The sequence below is a fragment of the Maniola jurtina genome, chromosome 3, assembly GCF_905333055.1.
Source record: "Maniola jurtina chromosome 3, ilManJurt1.1, whole genome shotgun sequence".
Lineage (NCBI taxonomy): Eukaryota > Metazoa > Arthropoda > Insecta > Lepidoptera > Nymphalidae > Maniola > Maniola jurtina.
The window spans coordinates 14,294,498-14,313,253 of NC_060031.1; the positions used below are offsets into that span (position 1 = coordinate 14,294,498).

At 40.8% G+C, this 18,756-nt stretch overlaps 1 protein-coding gene across 3 annotated transcripts in view; it reads right to left on the minus strand.

Moving 5' to 3' along the window:
* Nucleotides 1-734: 734 nt before the first annotated feature.
* The window catches only part of LOC123881233 (hemocytin-like), a 52,537-nt gene continuing 34,515 nt past the window's right edge, over nt 735-18,756 (minus strand). For all 3 annotated transcript variants that reach the window (XM_045929930.1, XM_045929929.1, XM_045929931.1), the window contains 26 exons: nt 17,966-18,114; nt 17,283-17,533; nt 16,583-16,800; nt 15,848-16,065; nt 15,154-15,345; nt 13,752-13,879; nt 13,182-13,298; nt 12,725-12,844; nt 12,092-12,241; nt 11,460-11,618; nt 10,823-10,986; nt 10,277-10,406; nt 9,781-9,867; nt 9,278-9,440; nt 8,549-8,659; nt 7,813-8,025; nt 7,148-7,245; nt 6,781-6,984; nt 6,440-6,559; nt 5,574-5,732; nt 4,993-5,139; nt 4,157-4,364; nt 2,998-3,171; nt 2,482-2,634; nt 1,647-1,823; nt 735-1,007 (listed from right to left, as the gene is read on the minus strand). In XM_045929930.1, the coding sequence (XP_045785886.1) occupies nt 958-1,007; nt 1,647-1,823; nt 2,482-2,634; nt 2,998-3,171; nt 4,157-4,364; nt 4,993-5,139; nt 5,574-5,732; nt 6,440-6,559; nt 6,781-6,984; nt 7,148-7,245; nt 7,813-8,025; nt 8,549-8,659; nt 9,278-9,440; nt 9,781-9,867; nt 10,277-10,406; nt 10,823-10,986; nt 11,460-11,618; nt 12,092-12,241; nt 12,725-12,844; nt 13,182-13,298; nt 13,752-13,879; nt 15,154-15,345; nt 15,848-16,065; nt 16,583-16,800; nt 17,283-17,533; nt 17,966-18,114 (4,060 nt within the window). In that variant the 3' untranslated portion in view covers nt 735-957. The remainder of the gene's footprint in view (nt 1,008-1,646; nt 1,824-2,481; nt 2,635-2,997; nt 3,172-4,156; nt 4,365-4,992; nt 5,140-5,573; nt 5,733-6,439; nt 6,560-6,780; nt 6,985-7,147; nt 7,246-7,812; nt 8,026-8,548; nt 8,660-9,277; nt 9,441-9,780; nt 9,868-10,276; nt 10,407-10,822; nt 10,987-11,459; nt 11,619-12,091; nt 12,242-12,724; nt 12,845-13,181; nt 13,299-13,751; nt 13,880-15,153; nt 15,346-15,847; nt 16,066-16,582; nt 16,801-17,282; nt 17,534-17,965; nt 18,115-18,756) is intronic.

Sequence of the window (18,756 nt, forward strand, 5' to 3'; positions counted from 1 at the left end):
TAAATATTATTACAATGGTTATTGTGCTCTCTTGTGAATTTTATACATTCAAAGCTTAATGCTATATCCTGTCTAATACTATGTTGGTTTTTTTGTGCATGATAGGTGGTTGAAGTTACAGTATTTACGGTCGCACGTTACGGTTTACCGAAACATTTTGAAGTGACTTCTTTAGTACCATTTTGTTTTGAAAAACAATAAAATGAAAAAGTGATACTTAAGAGAGATAAACATATGATTTAGCCTGTGAGAGAATGAGATACATTATAAAGTGTTACCTATTATTTCATTTTCACACGGCTTGTATTCACTCATACGCATCTTCCCTGTGGGTATAGTAATTCGTCTTAGTCGGTATAACTATACAGCCTATGTAAAACCGTAAGTGTGACCGTATCCTTACGACTTTCGGTTACTCTTAAATTTTGGCTGTTAAATAAAAAGCAAAGTAGGTTGCACAAATCAGTGTTAATACCTTCGTGATTAAAGATAAAATAAAACATAGGTTAGTTAATAAACCCATTTTTAAGCGGCTGGCGGGAAGTGGCTGGATGAGGAAGGCTGAGGACCGGGTGTGGTGGCGCTCTTTAGGGAAGGCCTATGTCCAGCAGTGGACGTCCACAGACTGATGATGATGATGATGAATAAACCCATTTTGCTTTCACTAACGATTGAAATTTAACGGTAATCGGAACGTTTTGACTTTAAAGGGGTTAGACAAGTGAAAGGCTGAATCAGTTGACAAATATTGCATTTAATTGATGTAAAATAATTGTACTCGGAGTGAAAAATGTAAAAAAAGACGCATAAGTTATCAATATTATATTTGTTATTTACAAAATTAAATGGTTACATCATCACTGGTTGTTGCTTTATTACAATTTTCCGCTTCCACAACTTTTAAATTAAGAATATCCAATCCATTTAAGAACTAGGTATTTGTCTAAAAAGTCTCCTCTAGTATTTGACGTTTGGCACTGTTACGCCGCTGAAGAACCAATCTTTCCCTGCAAAAAAAAAGTTCAGTGTAAATTAAAACGAATGTGTGACTAACGAGTAACGAGCGGGCTTAGTTGGTTGGTATGGTTTATACTGATCACAGCATAGAGGTATAAATCACAGAATCTTGTACGCTCATACAAAATGACAGTTATAATGCGTCAATTTTGAGAAAGGACGCCATATTTGCTGTGTCAACTGTCATGTCAAAAGTGCGGTTTAGCAGCTCGATTGCGGTAGAATGACAGCTCAATGTCACGAACGCAATCACGTCTGATTGGTTGGCGCTCGCTCACTATTGGCTACAATGAGCAAATTAAAAATTGACACAGTATAATTTTTTGTGGCTATTCTAAGCGCCCATCGAGCGTACCGGGAATTAAAACTGACTTCAGAGTCAAATGGTCGTGGTTGCCATTTAGGAAATGTTTCCTCACTATCTTTTAGTTCCGACTAAAACTGTCGCGTCGTCAATCATTTACTGTCACTTTAACTATCAAATATTGAATGTTTTACAATCTGCTTTTAACACAACAAAAAAACCACTAAGGTTTACTTATTTAGCCTATTATTTAAAAATATTAAATATCTATGGCTTTTGCGTTGCCTGGCAACACTCGTGACGGCCGATTACGTTGAGAACTTACTGGTAGAATGGGAAGGGTTCCACGGCTCGGCCTCGCCGCAGCGTCGACAGGCGCAGCGGTCGGGCGTGGCCACGCGGTGCGGCGGCTTCGAGCCGTCCTCGCAAGTGAGGGTGATGGTGAGCGGGCTGAAGTGCGTCGCCTGGCAACACTCGCACAGCGACTCGTGACGACCCGCATCTGTGGTAGAACAGAATGTGGTAGAATTTGCCTTTACACAAGTTTCATCATGATCAACCCATTTCCGCCCCACTACTGAGTATGGGTCTCCTCTCAGAATGAGAAGGGTTTAGGCCATAGTCTACCACGCTGGCCCAATGCGGATTGGAACACTTCACACACCTTTGAGAACATGGAGCACTCTCAGGCATGCAGGTTTCCTCGCAATGTTTTCCTTCACCGTTAAAGCAAGTGACATAAGTAATTGCTTAAAACGCACATAACTGAAAAGTTAGTGGTGCGTCCCGGGATCGAATCCCCGACCTCCGATTAGGAGGCGGACGTGGACGTTCTAACCACTAGGCTATCACAGCTTACACAAGTTTAATAACTTAAAATTTATAAAACCCCCGACACTAAAACCACTATAAGAAAACTAGAAAAGAGCTGATAACATTCAAACGGTTGAACCGATTTTCTTCGATTATAGCTAAGAACACTCTCGATCAAGCCATCTTTCAAACAAAAAAAAACTAAATTAAAATCGATCCATTCGTTTAGGAGCTACGATGCCACAGACAGATACACACGTCAAACTTATATCACCTCTTCCCTTCGCATCATGACAGCCCTCAGCAGTTGGCTATTACTAAGGGTACCAAGTATTAAGGGTACTCACCCTTGCTGTAGAGCATGCTGGAGTCGCAGCTGCCGCGACACTCGTGGAAGCCGTCGATGGGCTCCTCGTTGACGCACAGACCGCGTGGTCCCATGGAGATGCTGATCAGAGCAATCGTCTCGTTCTTGGGTATTGGCGCCGGAACACATTTACCTGAACACACAAGGCATTTACATTGACCATGAAACGAGAAAGATAAAAATTATTGATTCAAAAGGTCCTGGATGGACAAGGGATTTAGAAGATACTGTCGTTTTTTACCTGGTTTATTTACGCATGAAATTGCCTCGAAATTTGGCCTAAAATAGAGATATTTTAAGTACTATAACTTTCAAAATATAATTTTACTATATCTATTGTTGTCGGGCACAAATAATGAAGAGATAAATCGATATCGGCTTTGTTTTAGATCTAGCATACCAAATAATGGAATAATAGACGTAATATGTTTTTTTGATAAGCGCGTAAGAACTGTAACCTTAGATGCATTCGAAACCGTGGGCCCATAAGACTTACTGAGATCGGAAGGCTTCAGCTTGCACACTTGGCAGCAGGACTGGTTGACGAGGTTTTCCGGCGCGCAGTCGGACACGTCCGGACATAGTTCCGGTGCTGACGTCACGACCACCTGCCCTATCGACCCGTCACACGAATATGTCGTGCAATTATCCGGCGACTTCCAGCTTTCACCTGCGAAAAATAATGTGTCATATATATAACTAGCCGATGCCCGCGATTTCCCTGCGTGGATTTAGGTTTTTCGAAATCCCGGGAGAACTTTTTTTTTTCGGGACAAAAAGAAGCCTATGTGCTAATCCAGGATATTATCTATCTCCATTCCGAATTTCAGCCAAATCCGTCCAGTGTTTTTGCGTGAAGGAGTAACAAACATACACACACACAGACATACACATACAAACTTTCGCCTTTATAATATTAGTGTGATAGTGTGATGTCTAGTCTTGTTAATTTATTTAAAGACAAGGTCGAAATCTATAGAGCGAACTTTGACTTTACTTAGACTTAAGTTTCAGTTAAAACGAGATAGATTTATGCCAGCGGTATAACGCTGTCTCGTTTTAACAGTGTCTTAAGTCTGAGCAAAATCGAAGTGTGCTATATAGGTCTCAGCCTAAGGGTCCTTCCACGACACTTGCGGTGTGACGTGGCATCGCAAGGACGATGTCGTGATTCTTAGGTATGTGAATTCTCATGATACGTTGTACATTGTCGTTGTATTTTACGATGCGATATCGTACCACAACTGTCCTAAGGCGGAACGTTAAGGGGAATGGAGCTGAGACGCGTTATATTCCTACTTACTTACTATTAAGTTACTTGGCAAGGCGGTGCACGATGGTGTTCTTCGAGGCTCGGTATTTTGTTTTCACTATCCCAATTTGAACTATATGTCAATTTCTATAAAGCTAAGTTTAAGTTGTTATGAGAACGAATTTGCTATACTCTGTGCCAGGAACGTCACACTATGGGCAAAATTTTGCAAAATTTAAATTCAACTAAAAACGTCTCTGAAAACCACGTCAGAAGAAGCAGCCGCCCCCTGTCCTGCCGACAAGAGAGAGAGAGAGAGAGAGAGAGAGAGAGAGAGAGAGAGAGAGAGAGAGAGAGAGAGAGAGAGAGAGAGAGAGAGAGAGAGAGAGAGAAAGTCACTCACCTAACTGCTTCAGTTCGTCACCAACCACGCACTTGTCCTGTACGCAATGGCCGCAACACACTCCCGCCGCGGGTTCCACATACTTCTGTTCGCCGCTACACTCCTTCGTACAGCTCTCCACGCTCGCCTCGTGTGAGAGGCGACCCGTGACGTCACGGGTGCATGTGAAGTTCTTGCAGGGGTTTGATGATGGCCAGGTTTGACCCTCCTATAAAGGATCGGACGATATTATTTATGTACTGACGTCTATTTGTTTTCAGTGTCTCAAAAATCTGTGATAAGGAAAATCTCTTAGTGCACCTTAAAACTCAAATCCTCAAAATCCATATCATTTCTTTGAGAAAAACAATCAAAATCTTAACTGACAGTCAGTTGCCCAAATTTTACTGTAGAATTTAGGTTTCATGTCTCGCTATAAGCCCCTCTTAATTGTCTCTGCAATGATTTCGATGACCATTTTCCAAACATATCTAACTAAGAAAGGGGTCACTCACTGTCTACATAGATTTGATATCTAGGGATATCAAAAAAAGTCTATTAGACTGAGAATCCAAAGAAGTCTAAGTATTACTCTGCCGTCCTAACAAAGAGTGCAATAAGTCGAGTTTTTGGGCAAATTGACTTAAGACCATATCCGTAATCAGGAAAATGAGCTCTATATTTTCGCCTTAGACGTCTTTTTTGTATCTTCAGTAGTTTCGGTTCTGTTGGTTATCAAAACTGCAATATGTAATATTACGATTTGTAAGTAGCTAATCATAACCGCGAATATCTCGAAAGTAGTCGAAACCTAGTTATTGCTCTCTTCGTTAGGACGGCAGTACTGAGCTACATACCTGATAGATCTTGTTGCCAACGCGACAAGCGATCGGTTCCTCCTTGAGACAACACTCTCCGGGCACTTTGTCTTTACTTAGAACGAATTGCTTCTTTACGGCGTCCGATACTTCTGGGCAAGACTCATTCACGCTCTGCACTTGTAACTGTAATACATACAATTTTATTAGTGGCCATTGTGTGACACGATCATAGTAAAGATTTTGATTTGCAAATTGTGGATATTTACAAAGTTGTGTTGTTACAAGAGTTAAAAATTATTCTGGAAGACCACCAGTTGCCCCATATACAAATGAAGCGAAACAGTTTTGCATCAGCTCTTTACAGGTGCAAGGTTATTCTCTTGAATCAACTAAATCTGTGAGAACCTCTTCTCCCACTTTATTTGTTCCAGTCACTCCATATACCTAGTAACTAGCAAACCTGCCTAGTTGATTTACGATTCCTTAAAGAATGATTGCTGTCAAGCGCAAACTAATCCTAAAATAAAAAACTCCTCCCAGCTTGGTAGTTCCTGCCCCTTCATTCACATAGACGACCGAGCAGTTTGCCCTAAATCTTATAAACAGCAGAAACTCACTGTGCCATTAAGGTCCTTGCAGGTGTAATTAGTGCAGAAATCTGGCGAAGTCCAGGCCTGTCCAACTTTGTGCGTGACGCCGTCCACGACGCAAGCCACAGGCTTGCATCTGCCGCAACATTGCTTGCTCTCTGGTGATGCGGGGAAGTACTCCCAACCCTGAGTAAAAACAGTTTGACATAGTTAGGGCAAGTTGTTAGATATTATAAAATATTTATTAAATAGTTTTTTTTTTTTTAAAGAATATTAGTCATTTTAATCATGACTAACATTCCCTTTTCCCCTCCAACTAAGCGTTAAGCTTGTGCTAGGAGTGGGTACGACAATAGTGCAACGGGTGGGGTTTGAACCTCCAATCTTTCGGTTTTCAGTCCGCTCCTATAACCGTTGAGCTATTGAGGATTCAATTTAGTTCAATTTGAAATTTAGTTTTTGGTTCTAATTGGAATTCTTTGAAAGCTAAAAGACAACTCGAAAGGAGATTGAAAGGTGTTTGATTTTTAACTGTTACAGCACCATATTAAGATAATGCCAGGGAAGTATTGCCATTATAGCGTGTAATGGGGCGCAGAGGCCAGGAGATTCTGGGCAACCACACTACTTGCATAAGAAGAAGGGATCGAACCTTTCACTTCAGCAATCTCATGCAGGTACACGCAGGGAGACAGGTAACTGTTTGTGACGTCATTGTCAAGTCGAAAAGTGCTAGTTTTCCAAAGTGCTGCAGCGTAAGATCTAGATAATTAAATAACTGAATGAACTAGCAAAATTCGATTGACGTGTAGGTACACATAGTCAGGTGAGATCGTGGTCAAGCGTGCGCCTATCGTGAATAAAAAAAAATGTAAGTTTTTCTATTGACTTACCGGTTGACAGTCCGTGTCGCATTGCTGCACGGTGGTAACCTTCTCCAGTTTGCCATCTTCAAGTTCAGCACATTTATACGACTCGCACACGTTGTACGGCGACGTCCAGTTTTCTCCAACCTACATCAAATAAATCCTTTATTTTTCATTCATTGGCTTTGATCTCGTACAAATAACTACTACTAAATGGCTATCCTAGCTAAAATTTGTAAGATTCACGTTAAAAACAATGAGCTTTCTTCGTTGGTTAAACAAAGTTCTATAATATGTGTCCAATCCTAATGACCTCCTAATAATGACACGGCCAGTCTGAAATATTAAGTTCGTCTGGATCAACTTACCTTGTAAATGTTATCTCCGTCTCGACAGGCTACGTGCGCGGGAGCAGGACAGCACGCGAACGGCACGGGGCGAGGCTCAATGACAAACTGTTCAGTAGAGATGATGGGCGGACATTCCGTCACACTGCATTGTGCAGCTGGCCCTCCTAACGATGAAACACAGCGACACGAACGACAAGGTCCATCTAACCATGCTGCATCCATCTGAAAATTTTAAACATGGGTTAAGCGCGTGACAAAACCTATACTTTCAATCAATTCCGTCATTTTCAAGGCATTTATGTATCGAAGTTACAGTTTTCATTTGGTATGTAAACCTGTAATTAAAATATAGTAAAGAAAAGTCATTGTTGGAGGTAATACTCACATCCTTAAGCATGACTTCTGGAGCAGATCGCGGTTTCTCGCCTCCTTTCGCGGCAGCTTCCCATTCGAGATTAACCACGCATTTGTCTTTGGGTAGTTCTGTGAAGAAAAATACGTAATGTTATAGACAATTTTTTTGTAAATAGGAACTGGATATCAGTACTGCCCCGATTCGTCTGTCTAATAAGAGCGCTGAGAATTTAACAGTTAAATAGAAGTGAAGTAAAGATGTAAGTCATTAATCTTTATGGCACACTTTCCTATGTGTACAGCACTTTTATTCAGGGCAGTTCTCCGGAGATATTGGAAGTCAGTATATTGATATCCCGAGTCTGGAAGCGCCGAAAGGGCAGCTTGGGGCACGCCAGACAGATCAATCTAATCCTGGGATAACAGCCGCTGCGGTCGATGACTCGCTCGACGCCAGGCGTAATCACATTATGTTCCATATATAAATGGTTTCTTTCTTACCACACTTGTGTTCTAGGCAGCACTGTTTATTTATATTGGTGGTCTTCAGGGTCTGGGACTCTGTGCAGGCTATCGGCTTGGGGCACGCCACACAGATCAGTTCAACCTTGGGGCAGAAGCCGCTTTGATGACGACTCGCTCAGCGCCAAGCTTGGTCATACTGTCCTATACCCTAGATAAACAATTCTTTCTTACCACACTTGTGTTCAGGGCAGCATTCCCCAGTGATATTAGTGGTCTTCAGGGTCTGGAACTCTGGGCAGGCGGGCGGTTTGGGGCACGCCACACAGATCAATTCAACCTTGGGACAGCAACCGCTGCGGTCGATGACTCGCTCTACACCAGGTTTGATCATTTCCACTTCGTTCTGGTCTGGGATCGGTTCACATTCATCTGCCGGCTTGCATTCTGTTTGAATTAATAGTAATATTAGAAATCTGTCTGTTTGTTACTTTTCACGGCCCATCCATTCCCACGGGTCATTGAAAAATATCGTCAAGAAAATAGATAAATAGATACATTTTAAGGCATGTTTAATACAAATATATCAGGGTTTAGGATTAGATGTACAATTTTTAAGGAGAGGATTACAAATGATTACTCCAAATATAATATATAAACGTATATATAAACTCAAACGATAGTGAAAATCCTAGCAGAGAAAATTCCTAGTTTTAGCAGTACCTAAGTATGATGTTTAAATAATACAAAGAATAAAAATGCTTGTTTTGAATGAGCAAATATAAGATTTATCACTCCAATTAAGCATTTGAAGCATTCGCATTTCTGTGACATTGCCAGTTTTGCTCAGTGTTGTTTTGAGGAGACGCCGCCGGTGGCGTAACATACCTCAAGGCTTAAGTAATGTGTGGCAAAGCTATCAAATAAAAGTTTTTCTTTTTTTATTTTAAATATTGGTAGTAAGTCTTACCGCAAGCAAATTCTTGGCATCCATCGGCCTTAGTCTTGGTTTTCAACACCTGTCCGAATCCACACTCCATCTTCTTGGGTTCTACACATCTTTTATCTGGTGGTTTTAGCACTATAACAGAAATAAAATAAATCTTGTTTCATTGGATTGTGATCTACAAAAACAGATTTAAAGACTTTTTTCCATCTGGGTATTATAGGCGAAGAGAGAGCACTTCTTGTAGTATTGTTCTTCTAATGTTTAGGACTAAAAGCATAGGGTTTGAGGCCCCATTGTCTTGGTCTGTAGTTCTATGATCTGTCAAGGTATCCTGCACTTGGGTCATGTACGGTTAAGATAGCATCCTCATAGTCGCTGTATTTACCAGCGGCTTGCATTTGTGAAATTGATCAGAGGAGCTCCCGAGGTAGAGGGGTACGCACGGCAAACATGCGTCCCATGCATCATGTATTGGTGTTTCCACGGCTTCTCTGGCGCAGTGGTAGACGCTGTGGTCTTATTAGTAGGAGGTCCCGGGTTCAATTCCGGGTAGGGATTTGGAATTCGAAAATTTCTAAATTTCTGGTCTGGTCTGGTGGGTTTAATGAAAACTGCCATACCCTTTCTAAGTTAGCCCGCTTTTATCTTAGACTGCATTATCACCAGGGGAGATTGCAGTCAAGGGCGAACTTGTATTTTTTTTTAATGCTGTATGACGTCAGCAACTGAGATATGGTGATAGACACTTACCGCACATGTATTCAGGACAGCAGGCACCAGGCTTGGCGGGCTGAGTCAACCGGTCCTCCTGGTCGGAGCAGACAGGCACGGTACACGTCTGAGTGGTGCACGACACGTGCGCTTCATTCTCGCCCGACAACTTGCTGCAGCTGCACTTTGTGCATTCGTCTTCCTAACATGGTAATAAAACAGAAACGTATAAATAAAGGGTTATTTAGCACACCAAAATCATAATAAAGAGTAAAAATACAATTGATCTTAATACTACAAAATAACAACTTAAAATAAAACTAGAAAATACAAAGAGCTAAAAGTAAGTGTTTTTTATAGCTCCAGTAAATTTTAGTCCCAGAGAAATGGAATAAAGTGCAAAAGTGTTGAGTTATTTTAAAAATATATTTATTATCAACAGTGACTGAAAGTCTCAGCTACTGTTTTTACTGCTTTCTAAAATTAGAATTAATTAATCAAAATTATTAATTCAGTCTAGTTAAATAAGAAAACTAAGTTACCTGCCACTCGTCCCCTGCAAAGTGTGTTCTCTTGGCGTCGCACGGGAAGCACTTATTTGGTTCTATGCAGGTGTTGTTCACCCTCACCTGTCAAATAAATCAACAAGAAATTTTGTCAGAAAATTGACACCTTTTTATTACCGACCAATCTATGTATCTCCTTAAAGCTACTTGGCTTGGATATCAGTGAAAGATATCGCAGAATAGGATAATTAGTTCCGGAGATTACCCCCCATACATCTAATCTTACAAACATTACCTCTTGATAATATTTATTTTATTTTATTTTACAAGAAAAACTTACAGCTTACAGGAAAAAGTAAATAGATACGAACAGAAGAAAATTAAATTATTTATTAGTATGGATAAAAATAGAATATAAACATTTTATATTCAAATAAACTTTTACGAACGGTTTTAAATAAGCCACTTTCAAGATTCTTTTCCTAACGAAAAGACAACACAAACCGAATCAAAACGATTGAATCCAACTTACCTTCCCTTGAGGACAGAAGCATCCTTCAACCGGTAGCTTGTCGCACTTCTTAGGGTTCAGTTCGAGCTCGTCATGATTGTCGCAAGTGCGCTCGCAATCCACACACGGTCGGTATACTAGTGGCTGGTCGCTGTTGAAAAAGGTATCATTACAATCAATATAAATACCGGTCAAGCGCGGTCCGACTCGCATACGAAGGGTTCCGTGCGATCATACAAGAACACTTTCATTTTTTCATTGCAGGATTCAAAAATTTTCATGGGAGCCATTTTGAAATTTCTATTATTTGTTGTTATAGCGGCAATAGAAATACGCATTCTGTAAAAATTTGAACTCTACCTAATAGGCTTCATGATACAACTACGTTATACGTAAAGATTACGAACTATTTGAAAGAATTTCAAAAGGTTGATATCTACACGAGCTACCAAATTCATTGAGAAAAAAACCTTTAAAAATGAGCATGTGGGATTTTAAAGCAGTGATTTCTTTCCGTTTTCTCTATGAAAGTGAAGATGTTTTGGTAATTTTTCTAAGGTTACTCACCAAGGGTAGGGGCAGAGATCAGAACGCCAATCCAGACAGACCCCTTGCTTGCGGCACTCAGCTGCGTATCTCTCGAGAATGGGACAGGCATTAGTAGAATTGGACTCACACAGCTCGTCTTCACATAACGATATGTATGCCTCAGGTTCGACTAGGGCGTGACACTGAAAATACAGTTTTAAAATTGTTAGCGATTTTTCACAGAGACGAGTGATCGAAAGTGTTTTATGCAAACAGTAAAATGCGAAAACATGAAATATACTTATAAAACCTGAAACATGTTAATTTTCTGAAGAACGAACCATTGAAGGTGACTAACTGAACAATCTTTGATCTGATGATCTGATAAAAATACCTATTGGTACCTACATTTTTAATTTGTTACACCAGTTTCGTTAATCCAAGGATAAAGCTACTGCCAGATTAAGATGATGGTACTGGTTCTGATCGCTAAATTTAAGAGTATTCGCATCTTTTTCTTACCAATGTAATAAGAAAAGGGCAGGCAAACTTAATTTTATTTAAAACAGCAAATCTCGTGACTTTAGGTGCCAGTCTTGAGTATAATCTTTTAGGCTGCCTGGTGCCTTTGTTGGGCATTTATCGAATACCCTGTAAAGTTAGTATACCTACTCACCGCTCCAAACTTAGCCACATTGTTGATATTGTAGCAAGGGTTGAGTTCTATGGGCGGCAGCACGCACTCGGGGCGCGGGGGAGCTTCATCGCATTGCTCTTGTAGAGGCACCTCCAATTTGTTGAGGACTTCCGGAGTCGCTTGCCAGCTCTTGCCGTACTGGAAAAAATTATGCGCACTTAAAGTAAAACTAAACACACGAGAGATTCCATTTTTGAAAATAAGTCGGTCAAAAGTTTTTTTGTTATAACATATAGTAAGTAATAAAAAGAGCTTTCAATTTATGGCACTCACTACTTACAGTCCGACAAGGCTCTCTTGGCACTTGAGTGAGAGCGCAGTTGTACCTTTATGCCGACACAGCGAACTATCACTATTCTTCTGAACTGAACTAGTGTGGTGGGAAGCTTCGGCCGTGGCTAGTTACCATCCTACTGGCAAAGCCGTACCGCCAAGTGATTAGGCTTTCCGGTACGATGCCATGTAGAAACCAAAAGAGTAATGGGTTTAATGAAAACTGCTATACTCCTTCCACGTTAGCCCGCTTCCATCTTAAGACTGCACCATCACTTACCACCAGGTGAGATTGAAGTCACGGGCTAACTTGTATGTGAATAAAAAAAAGGATTTACCTCGTCGAAGTTCTCCGCAACGGTTCCGTTGCTAGTGATGAGGTGCTGCTGGTACCCGGCGCAAACTCCGCAGAGTCCCTGAGTGCGGTTGGCGTACAGTTGAGAGGGCACTTGCACTGTGAACTCCATCTTTGCTTGCAACACTGTCAGCTGTGGGGTCATAAAACAATTTTGCCATTAGGTTTTCCCTTCCATTTTTAATATGGGTACCCTCAAGTCAAAAGTGAATAGGCAATTTCTAGGCTAGCGCGCTCCATCTTAGGCTGCATCATCACTTGGTAGCGGGTCTGATTGCAGCCAAGCGCTAGTCTATTTAAAAAAAAAAATTAAACGAGGTTTAAACTTACACGCACACACATGGTGGTATGGGCTAAAGGGGTTTAATGTTTGCTTAAACGGTGTCTAAGATTTTTGTGCTAAGCCGAAGACAATTTTGCTTTTAAACATTTGTTTGATCAGAATACTACTTGATAGGTTGGTAGGTCCATAAAATTAAATTTTATTAAGTCAGTGTTTTGAAAAATTCTAGAGTCCTCTTCTGCATCTGAGCAACTTTTTTCAATGGTAAATCTCTTTTCCTCACTATTGAGATTCTTAGCACAGTAAAAAACTGAGATAAAGTCATGATTATACCTCGACGTGCAGTTGGGGCAGGTTCACGTTAACATCTTGTCCGTTAAGCAAGCTCACGGTGACCCAGCCTGCGTTGTGGGGGTACTTGAATACTTGAGCGCCGTTCACTGTTGCTATTAGCTGGACAATAAAAAACACATAGATATTAAGTAAAATAGATCAGGACTATGATAACAACAAAAAATGGACACTAAAATGTTAACTGTATAACGACACAAATCCCACACTAAAGATTGTTGAAAGTAAGATTTTCGGTAGAAAATGTTTGACCGAATTGACCGAACTTTTTTTGTTTACATAAAAGATAAATGTAGTTATAATCAAATCACAATCAGATAAAAGATGAATAATGACTAATGAGGTCAGAAACGAGATTTATGTGTCTTGACTCTTGCATGTCGAAAGATCCAAAAATAGTTCAAGCATCTGGAACTTCTGAAGAAAGACTATGTTTTACCTTCTTAGTGTTGGGGTCTTTGGTGATATTGATGAAGTTCTTCTCCTGAATGAGATGCAGGGCCTTAGTACACACCATACTGGGATTATCAGCACACGGGCCATTCGTGGCGTACACCTATATCGAATAGAAAGGTATTATTAGGCTAAGTACATAAAATCTTCAAATGCAAAATATTTGTTAATTCTACTACAAATTAAGGGGCATGAGACGGGCCTGCCCGCGAAATTCAAATTAAATTTGGTTTTTCGCAATTTGTAAACTAATACGACAACGTAGGCTTATTGGTATTTTAATTGCGACAATGGCAGTATCACCCTCACAGGTTTATATAAAAATCTTTACTTGAAAGGGTCCAGTTTAAGAGATTAGCTCTAGTATCGACTATTCTCACAAATTAGTCGATACTAGAGCTAATTTCCTACAAATTGCGATAAACCAAATTAAATTTGAATTTCGCGGGCAGGCCCGTCGCTTCCACCTTACACACAAATTCAAAATAAAGTACAACCAGTTTTAGTTATTTAGAGTTATAAGTCCCTTAAAACTAATATTTACGTGTAAGTTTACCTGATACTTGTGATAGCCGGTGTCGTTGGAGTCGCGCGAGGCGAGGTAGGTGCAGTTTCCGAGGAAGGGCAGGTCGTCGCCTTCAAACGTCACGTACTTGGCAGGCGCGCCCACACCCGTGCACGAACCTGCATACGCGATAAAGGACTAGATATCTTTTCAGAATCAGAATAAGTAGATAATAAACATCGTGTTGAAACCCGTATGCCTGAGATTTCTCCATAATGTTCTCAAAGGTGCCAATGCACCAGCCAGCGTGTCAGACTATGACCTAAAGTCTTCTTATTCTGAAGGGAGATCTGTGCTTAGCCGTGAGCCAGCAATGGGTTGATCATGATGATAATAATTTGTATCTAAAATTGAATGATGAGCGCACAGGTATGCTAGAAATGACATTTTTAAGAAACGTTCTGTAGGGCCATGGCATAGGGCATGTAGTGAATGCAATAATTAATAATAATTTGACATGTTTGTTACATTAAATAAATTCAATAAATTTTGCACGCCATGCTTGGCAGAATATGAGATTCCACATAATATTTAAGACCAATGTACTCGTATATTATACCATATTCTAGCAAATAAACACTTCTTATTCTTATTCTTATGGAATCTTAGTGCTGAAATTTTTCATGAGACCTTTCACAGCGGTTAATAGCCTCATCTGGTGACAGAAGGGCTGGATCATTTTTTGCGCAAAGGATCAGCTTGATTGTCAAGTGCAAAGGGCTAGCTTTAAATTTTATTGTAACTTACGCTTAGATCTATCCATGGAGTACTAGTGCTAAAATTTTGCGAGACAGTTTATCGCGGTTAATAGCCTCATCTGGTGACAGAAGGGCTGGCCTCATTTCTTGCGCAAAGTATCAGCTTGGCCGTCTAGTGCAGAAGGCTAGCTTTACTATTTAATATATTTTAGCTATTGTTACATCTATACTAATAAATAAAATTGGAGTGTCTGTCTGTAATTTCGAAATAACTACCTCATATTAAGCTCATATGGTTATTTGAACGATACCATAACTGAATCACACGTTTTTAAAATTTTTGTCTGTCTGTCTATCTGTCTGTCTGTCTGTCTGTCTGTTTGAAAAGGCTAATCTTCGGAACGGCTGAACCGATTTTGACGGGATTTTCACAGACAAGTAGAGGATTGGCCAGGGAGTAACATAGGCTACTTTTTTAACCATCTTTCAAAAAGGGAGTTGTGTTTTTCTACCTATGTACATCGAAATCTCCGAGATTTCTGAACCGATTTGCGTAATTTTTTTTTAATCCCACGGGAAAGTTCCCACGGGATTTCAGACCCTAAATCCACGCGGGCGAAGCTGCGGGCATCAGCTAGTTTAAAAATAAAAATAAATGCTAAGATCTATGGACAAACGATGATTACAATACTCACAATCTAGACAGTCGGAAGGAGTAACGCACTGGTCGCCCTTGCGCAGCGTGCCCTCAGGGCAGTAGCAGCCCGGGAAGCACTGGCCATCTTCAGCGGGGCACGAGCTCACTCCGCTGTTGACGGGAGCGCAGGTCGGCTCGCAGCGTTTACGGTAGCAGTCGTAGTGGACCAGCGGCGGGGGACATTCGGCAACTAGAATATTAACAAAGATACGGTCTTATAATCAGCTGAAAACAATTACTACTCAATTTGAAACTTTGACTATAATTTTGCAAGGAAAAATCTGGTTGTACGGGGACGGATGATATGCGCTTAACTGTAACAATAAGACTTTCGTTCTTATGGCCAACTTACCGTGATTCATCTAGATCCTTCAGCTGCTACGTCTTTGGCTACGTGGCGGATGTTCTTATCGGCCGCCAAACATTCCGCCACGAGTTTCTCCATCAGCAAGCACCGATACTTTTCCGTGGTACTCTTCGTGCCGTTGACAATCGACTGTTTCAGCACATTATATCAATCCCAACTTACCGCAATTCATCTGAATCCTCCAGCTGGCTACGTCTATGTTCTTATCGGCCGCCAAACATTCCGCCACGAGTTTCTCCATCAGCAAGCACCGATATTCTTCCTTAGTACTCTTCCTGCCGTTGACAATCTACTGTTTCAGTACATTATATCAATCCCGACTTACCGCAATTCATCTGAATCCTCCAGCTGGCCACGTCTATGTTCTTATCGGCCGCCAAACATTCCGCCACGAGTTTCTCCATTAGCAGACACCGACACTTTTCCTCGGTCATCTTCGTGCCGTTGACGACCGTTTCGGCGCACTTGCATACTTTCTCCAAGCATATGCCTCGCCATTTATCCAGGTTTAGTACTCGAGCGCATTGTGCGATCGGCTCTTCGCTGCAAAAGTATAATGTGTCAGATTGTGTGTAGGCTTTTTGGTATTTAGTTGCCTTAATGGCCATCTAGGATTAGCCGGGCTAGCTGTCCTAGCTTGCCTTCGGTGGAATTTCTTAAAATCCTTTCTTAGGCCGAGATTTATAATGCGCAATTTATCTTTACTCCCGTTAAAATAAGTTTTTTTTTTTTTAGTTTTAAAGGCCTTCTATTCGAGAGGTCTGGTGTTCGATTCCGGGCATGCATCTTTTCAGAGTTATATGTGTTTTAAGTAATTAAATGTACTTACGAAAAAATCGTGAGGAAACCTGCATGCCTGAGAGTTCTCCATAATGTTCTCAAAAGCGTGTGAAGTCTGCCAATTAGCACTAGGTCGGTGTGGTGGACTATAGCCTACACCATTCTCATTCTGAGAGGAGAACCTCGCTTAGTAGATAGAATAGTGGTTCGGTGATGGATTGACAATGACGGTGTTATTAGCAGGCAAAATCTCGGGTAAAAATGAGATGATTATACGTACGTGATAGCTTTGCACACGTCATGGCATCGGTTCTGTTTCTCTGGAGGAATGACCTTGATTTCGCACGCATCGGGCGCCAGGCCGGGCTTGGCCCACGAGCGACCGAACTGCTCGATGCTGTTGGCCAGTCGGCCGTTGGGCAGTGAACGGTCGTTGTATGGCTTGCCGTCGTAAGCACCGCATAAACCGTCCACATGGCCCATGTATTTCTTGGGTACCTGATGATCATGGATAGTTAATTTGTTAATTTACGGTAAATTTGAAAATTATTATCGAGAAATATAAATTAAACAATTTTTTTTGACGATTTGTAGGGTTGATGAAATTAAAATCGCCGACTTCATCTAAAGTTTGAGGAGTACTTTTCTATAGAAGACTGTGTGCATGTTTATGTGTTTGCATATTTTGTGTGTTCAGCTGATCGTTTTTAGGGGTGTGTACCTGAAGGGTGCCAACGGGAACCTATTAGTAAGACTCTCTGTCTGTCAGCGGGCTGTATCTCATGAACCGTACTAGGTCGAAAGGTGTTACAGAACGTGTAGGTATATCTATTTCCGCTATAACAACAAAAAATAAAAATTTCAAAATGGCCGTAATGAAAATTTGAAAACTCTTATACGATGGTACGGTACCTTTCGTGTGCGAGTCCAGCTCGCACTTGACCGATTTTTAAGAACTAAAAACCCTTAAAAATACTTACTCCAACTTTGACATCTCCATCAGGACTGTAGAAGACAGTGAAGTTATATTTCCTGGATTTGACGGACACTCCGTTTCCGAGTCGGTTGACATCGAAGCTGTTCTTCTGGAAGCAGATCTTGCTGGTCTGCTCCACTGTATACTCGTAGTCGTTGTATTCTATCATCAGGTTTGGCTTAATGAGGATCAGTTGGTCGTCTTGTAGAATTATTAGTTGATTTTGGCAGGTGTCTTTGAGGCATTTCTTGCGCACTGGAAAAAAAATACAAATTTTACTAACCCACTAGCTCAGCGGCTTACGAAGCCGAAATGGCAATGGGCAGGGCACATAGTTCGAAAAACCGATAGATTTTGGGGTCCCAAGGCGCTGCAATCGGTTTTTGGCAATGGCAAAGTGGACAGACGATATCAAATGAGCACAGGGAGCCGCTGGAATCCAGCGGCAGCAACCTATGTTCAGTAGTGAACGTTTATCCGTTGATGATGATGATGTGGGTCATGATCTGGTACTTATAACCAGTATAAAAAAAAAACAATTAAACGGCTTTTGGAGTAATTTAGACACTGGGTTGATTTCAATTCAATTTGTCTACATAGACAATGGTCAATTTTTCTACATAGTTTTCTGTGAATAAGGCGACCTATAGGATTCAGCATTAGTGGCTAGTAAAAAAAAATACGTACTAAATATAATCCATGCATACGAGCGAGTTTCTCTTGCTAGCGTGTGGAAGCAGATGTCATATTTGTACTCTGTGCCGTCGAAAGTTGTGAAGGTGCGGCCCGTTACGTTGCAGTAGTCAAATCGCTCGGGCGGAGGCACGCAAACGTATCTGTAGGAATCATAAAAGAGTAAGAAACTGTCCATACATGGCTTCGTTCAATTTTGTTTACTATTAATTAGTGGGGTGCAGTCGATACACGTATCCAAACTTATTTTTTTGAGAAATATTCGGGGTTCAGCCCGGACCTGTGTATGATTTTTTTAATCTTTGATATATTTTTAAAAAAAAAAAAAAAAAGAATATTAGCCATGTTAAATGACTAATATTCCCCTTTCCTCTCCAACTAAGCGTCAGGCTTGTGCTAGGAGTAGGTACGACAATAGTGCAACGGGCGGGGTTTGAACCGTCGACCTTTCGGTTTTCAGTCCACTCCTTTACCGGTTGAGCTATTGAGGCTCTAAATCTATTGATGTCATGTTTCCTTAAAGAAGATTCAAGTAATAAAAATAGTTTAAGTTTCCTCCATGTCTTATACATATAGTATAGGAGGGAGCTCTGTTTGATCCTGAATCGACGATATGTAAAATATTAGGCTATGGTGACGTAAAATCAAAGAAAAATAACTGCCGGCAAGTGACGTCGAAATTTCAACCTTTTATTAGAACTTCCCTGACTTTTTTATTCTCTTGTCACTATAACAAGAGGCGGCTGCTCCCTCTGACGTAGTGTCAGAGGCGTTTTTTACTTATT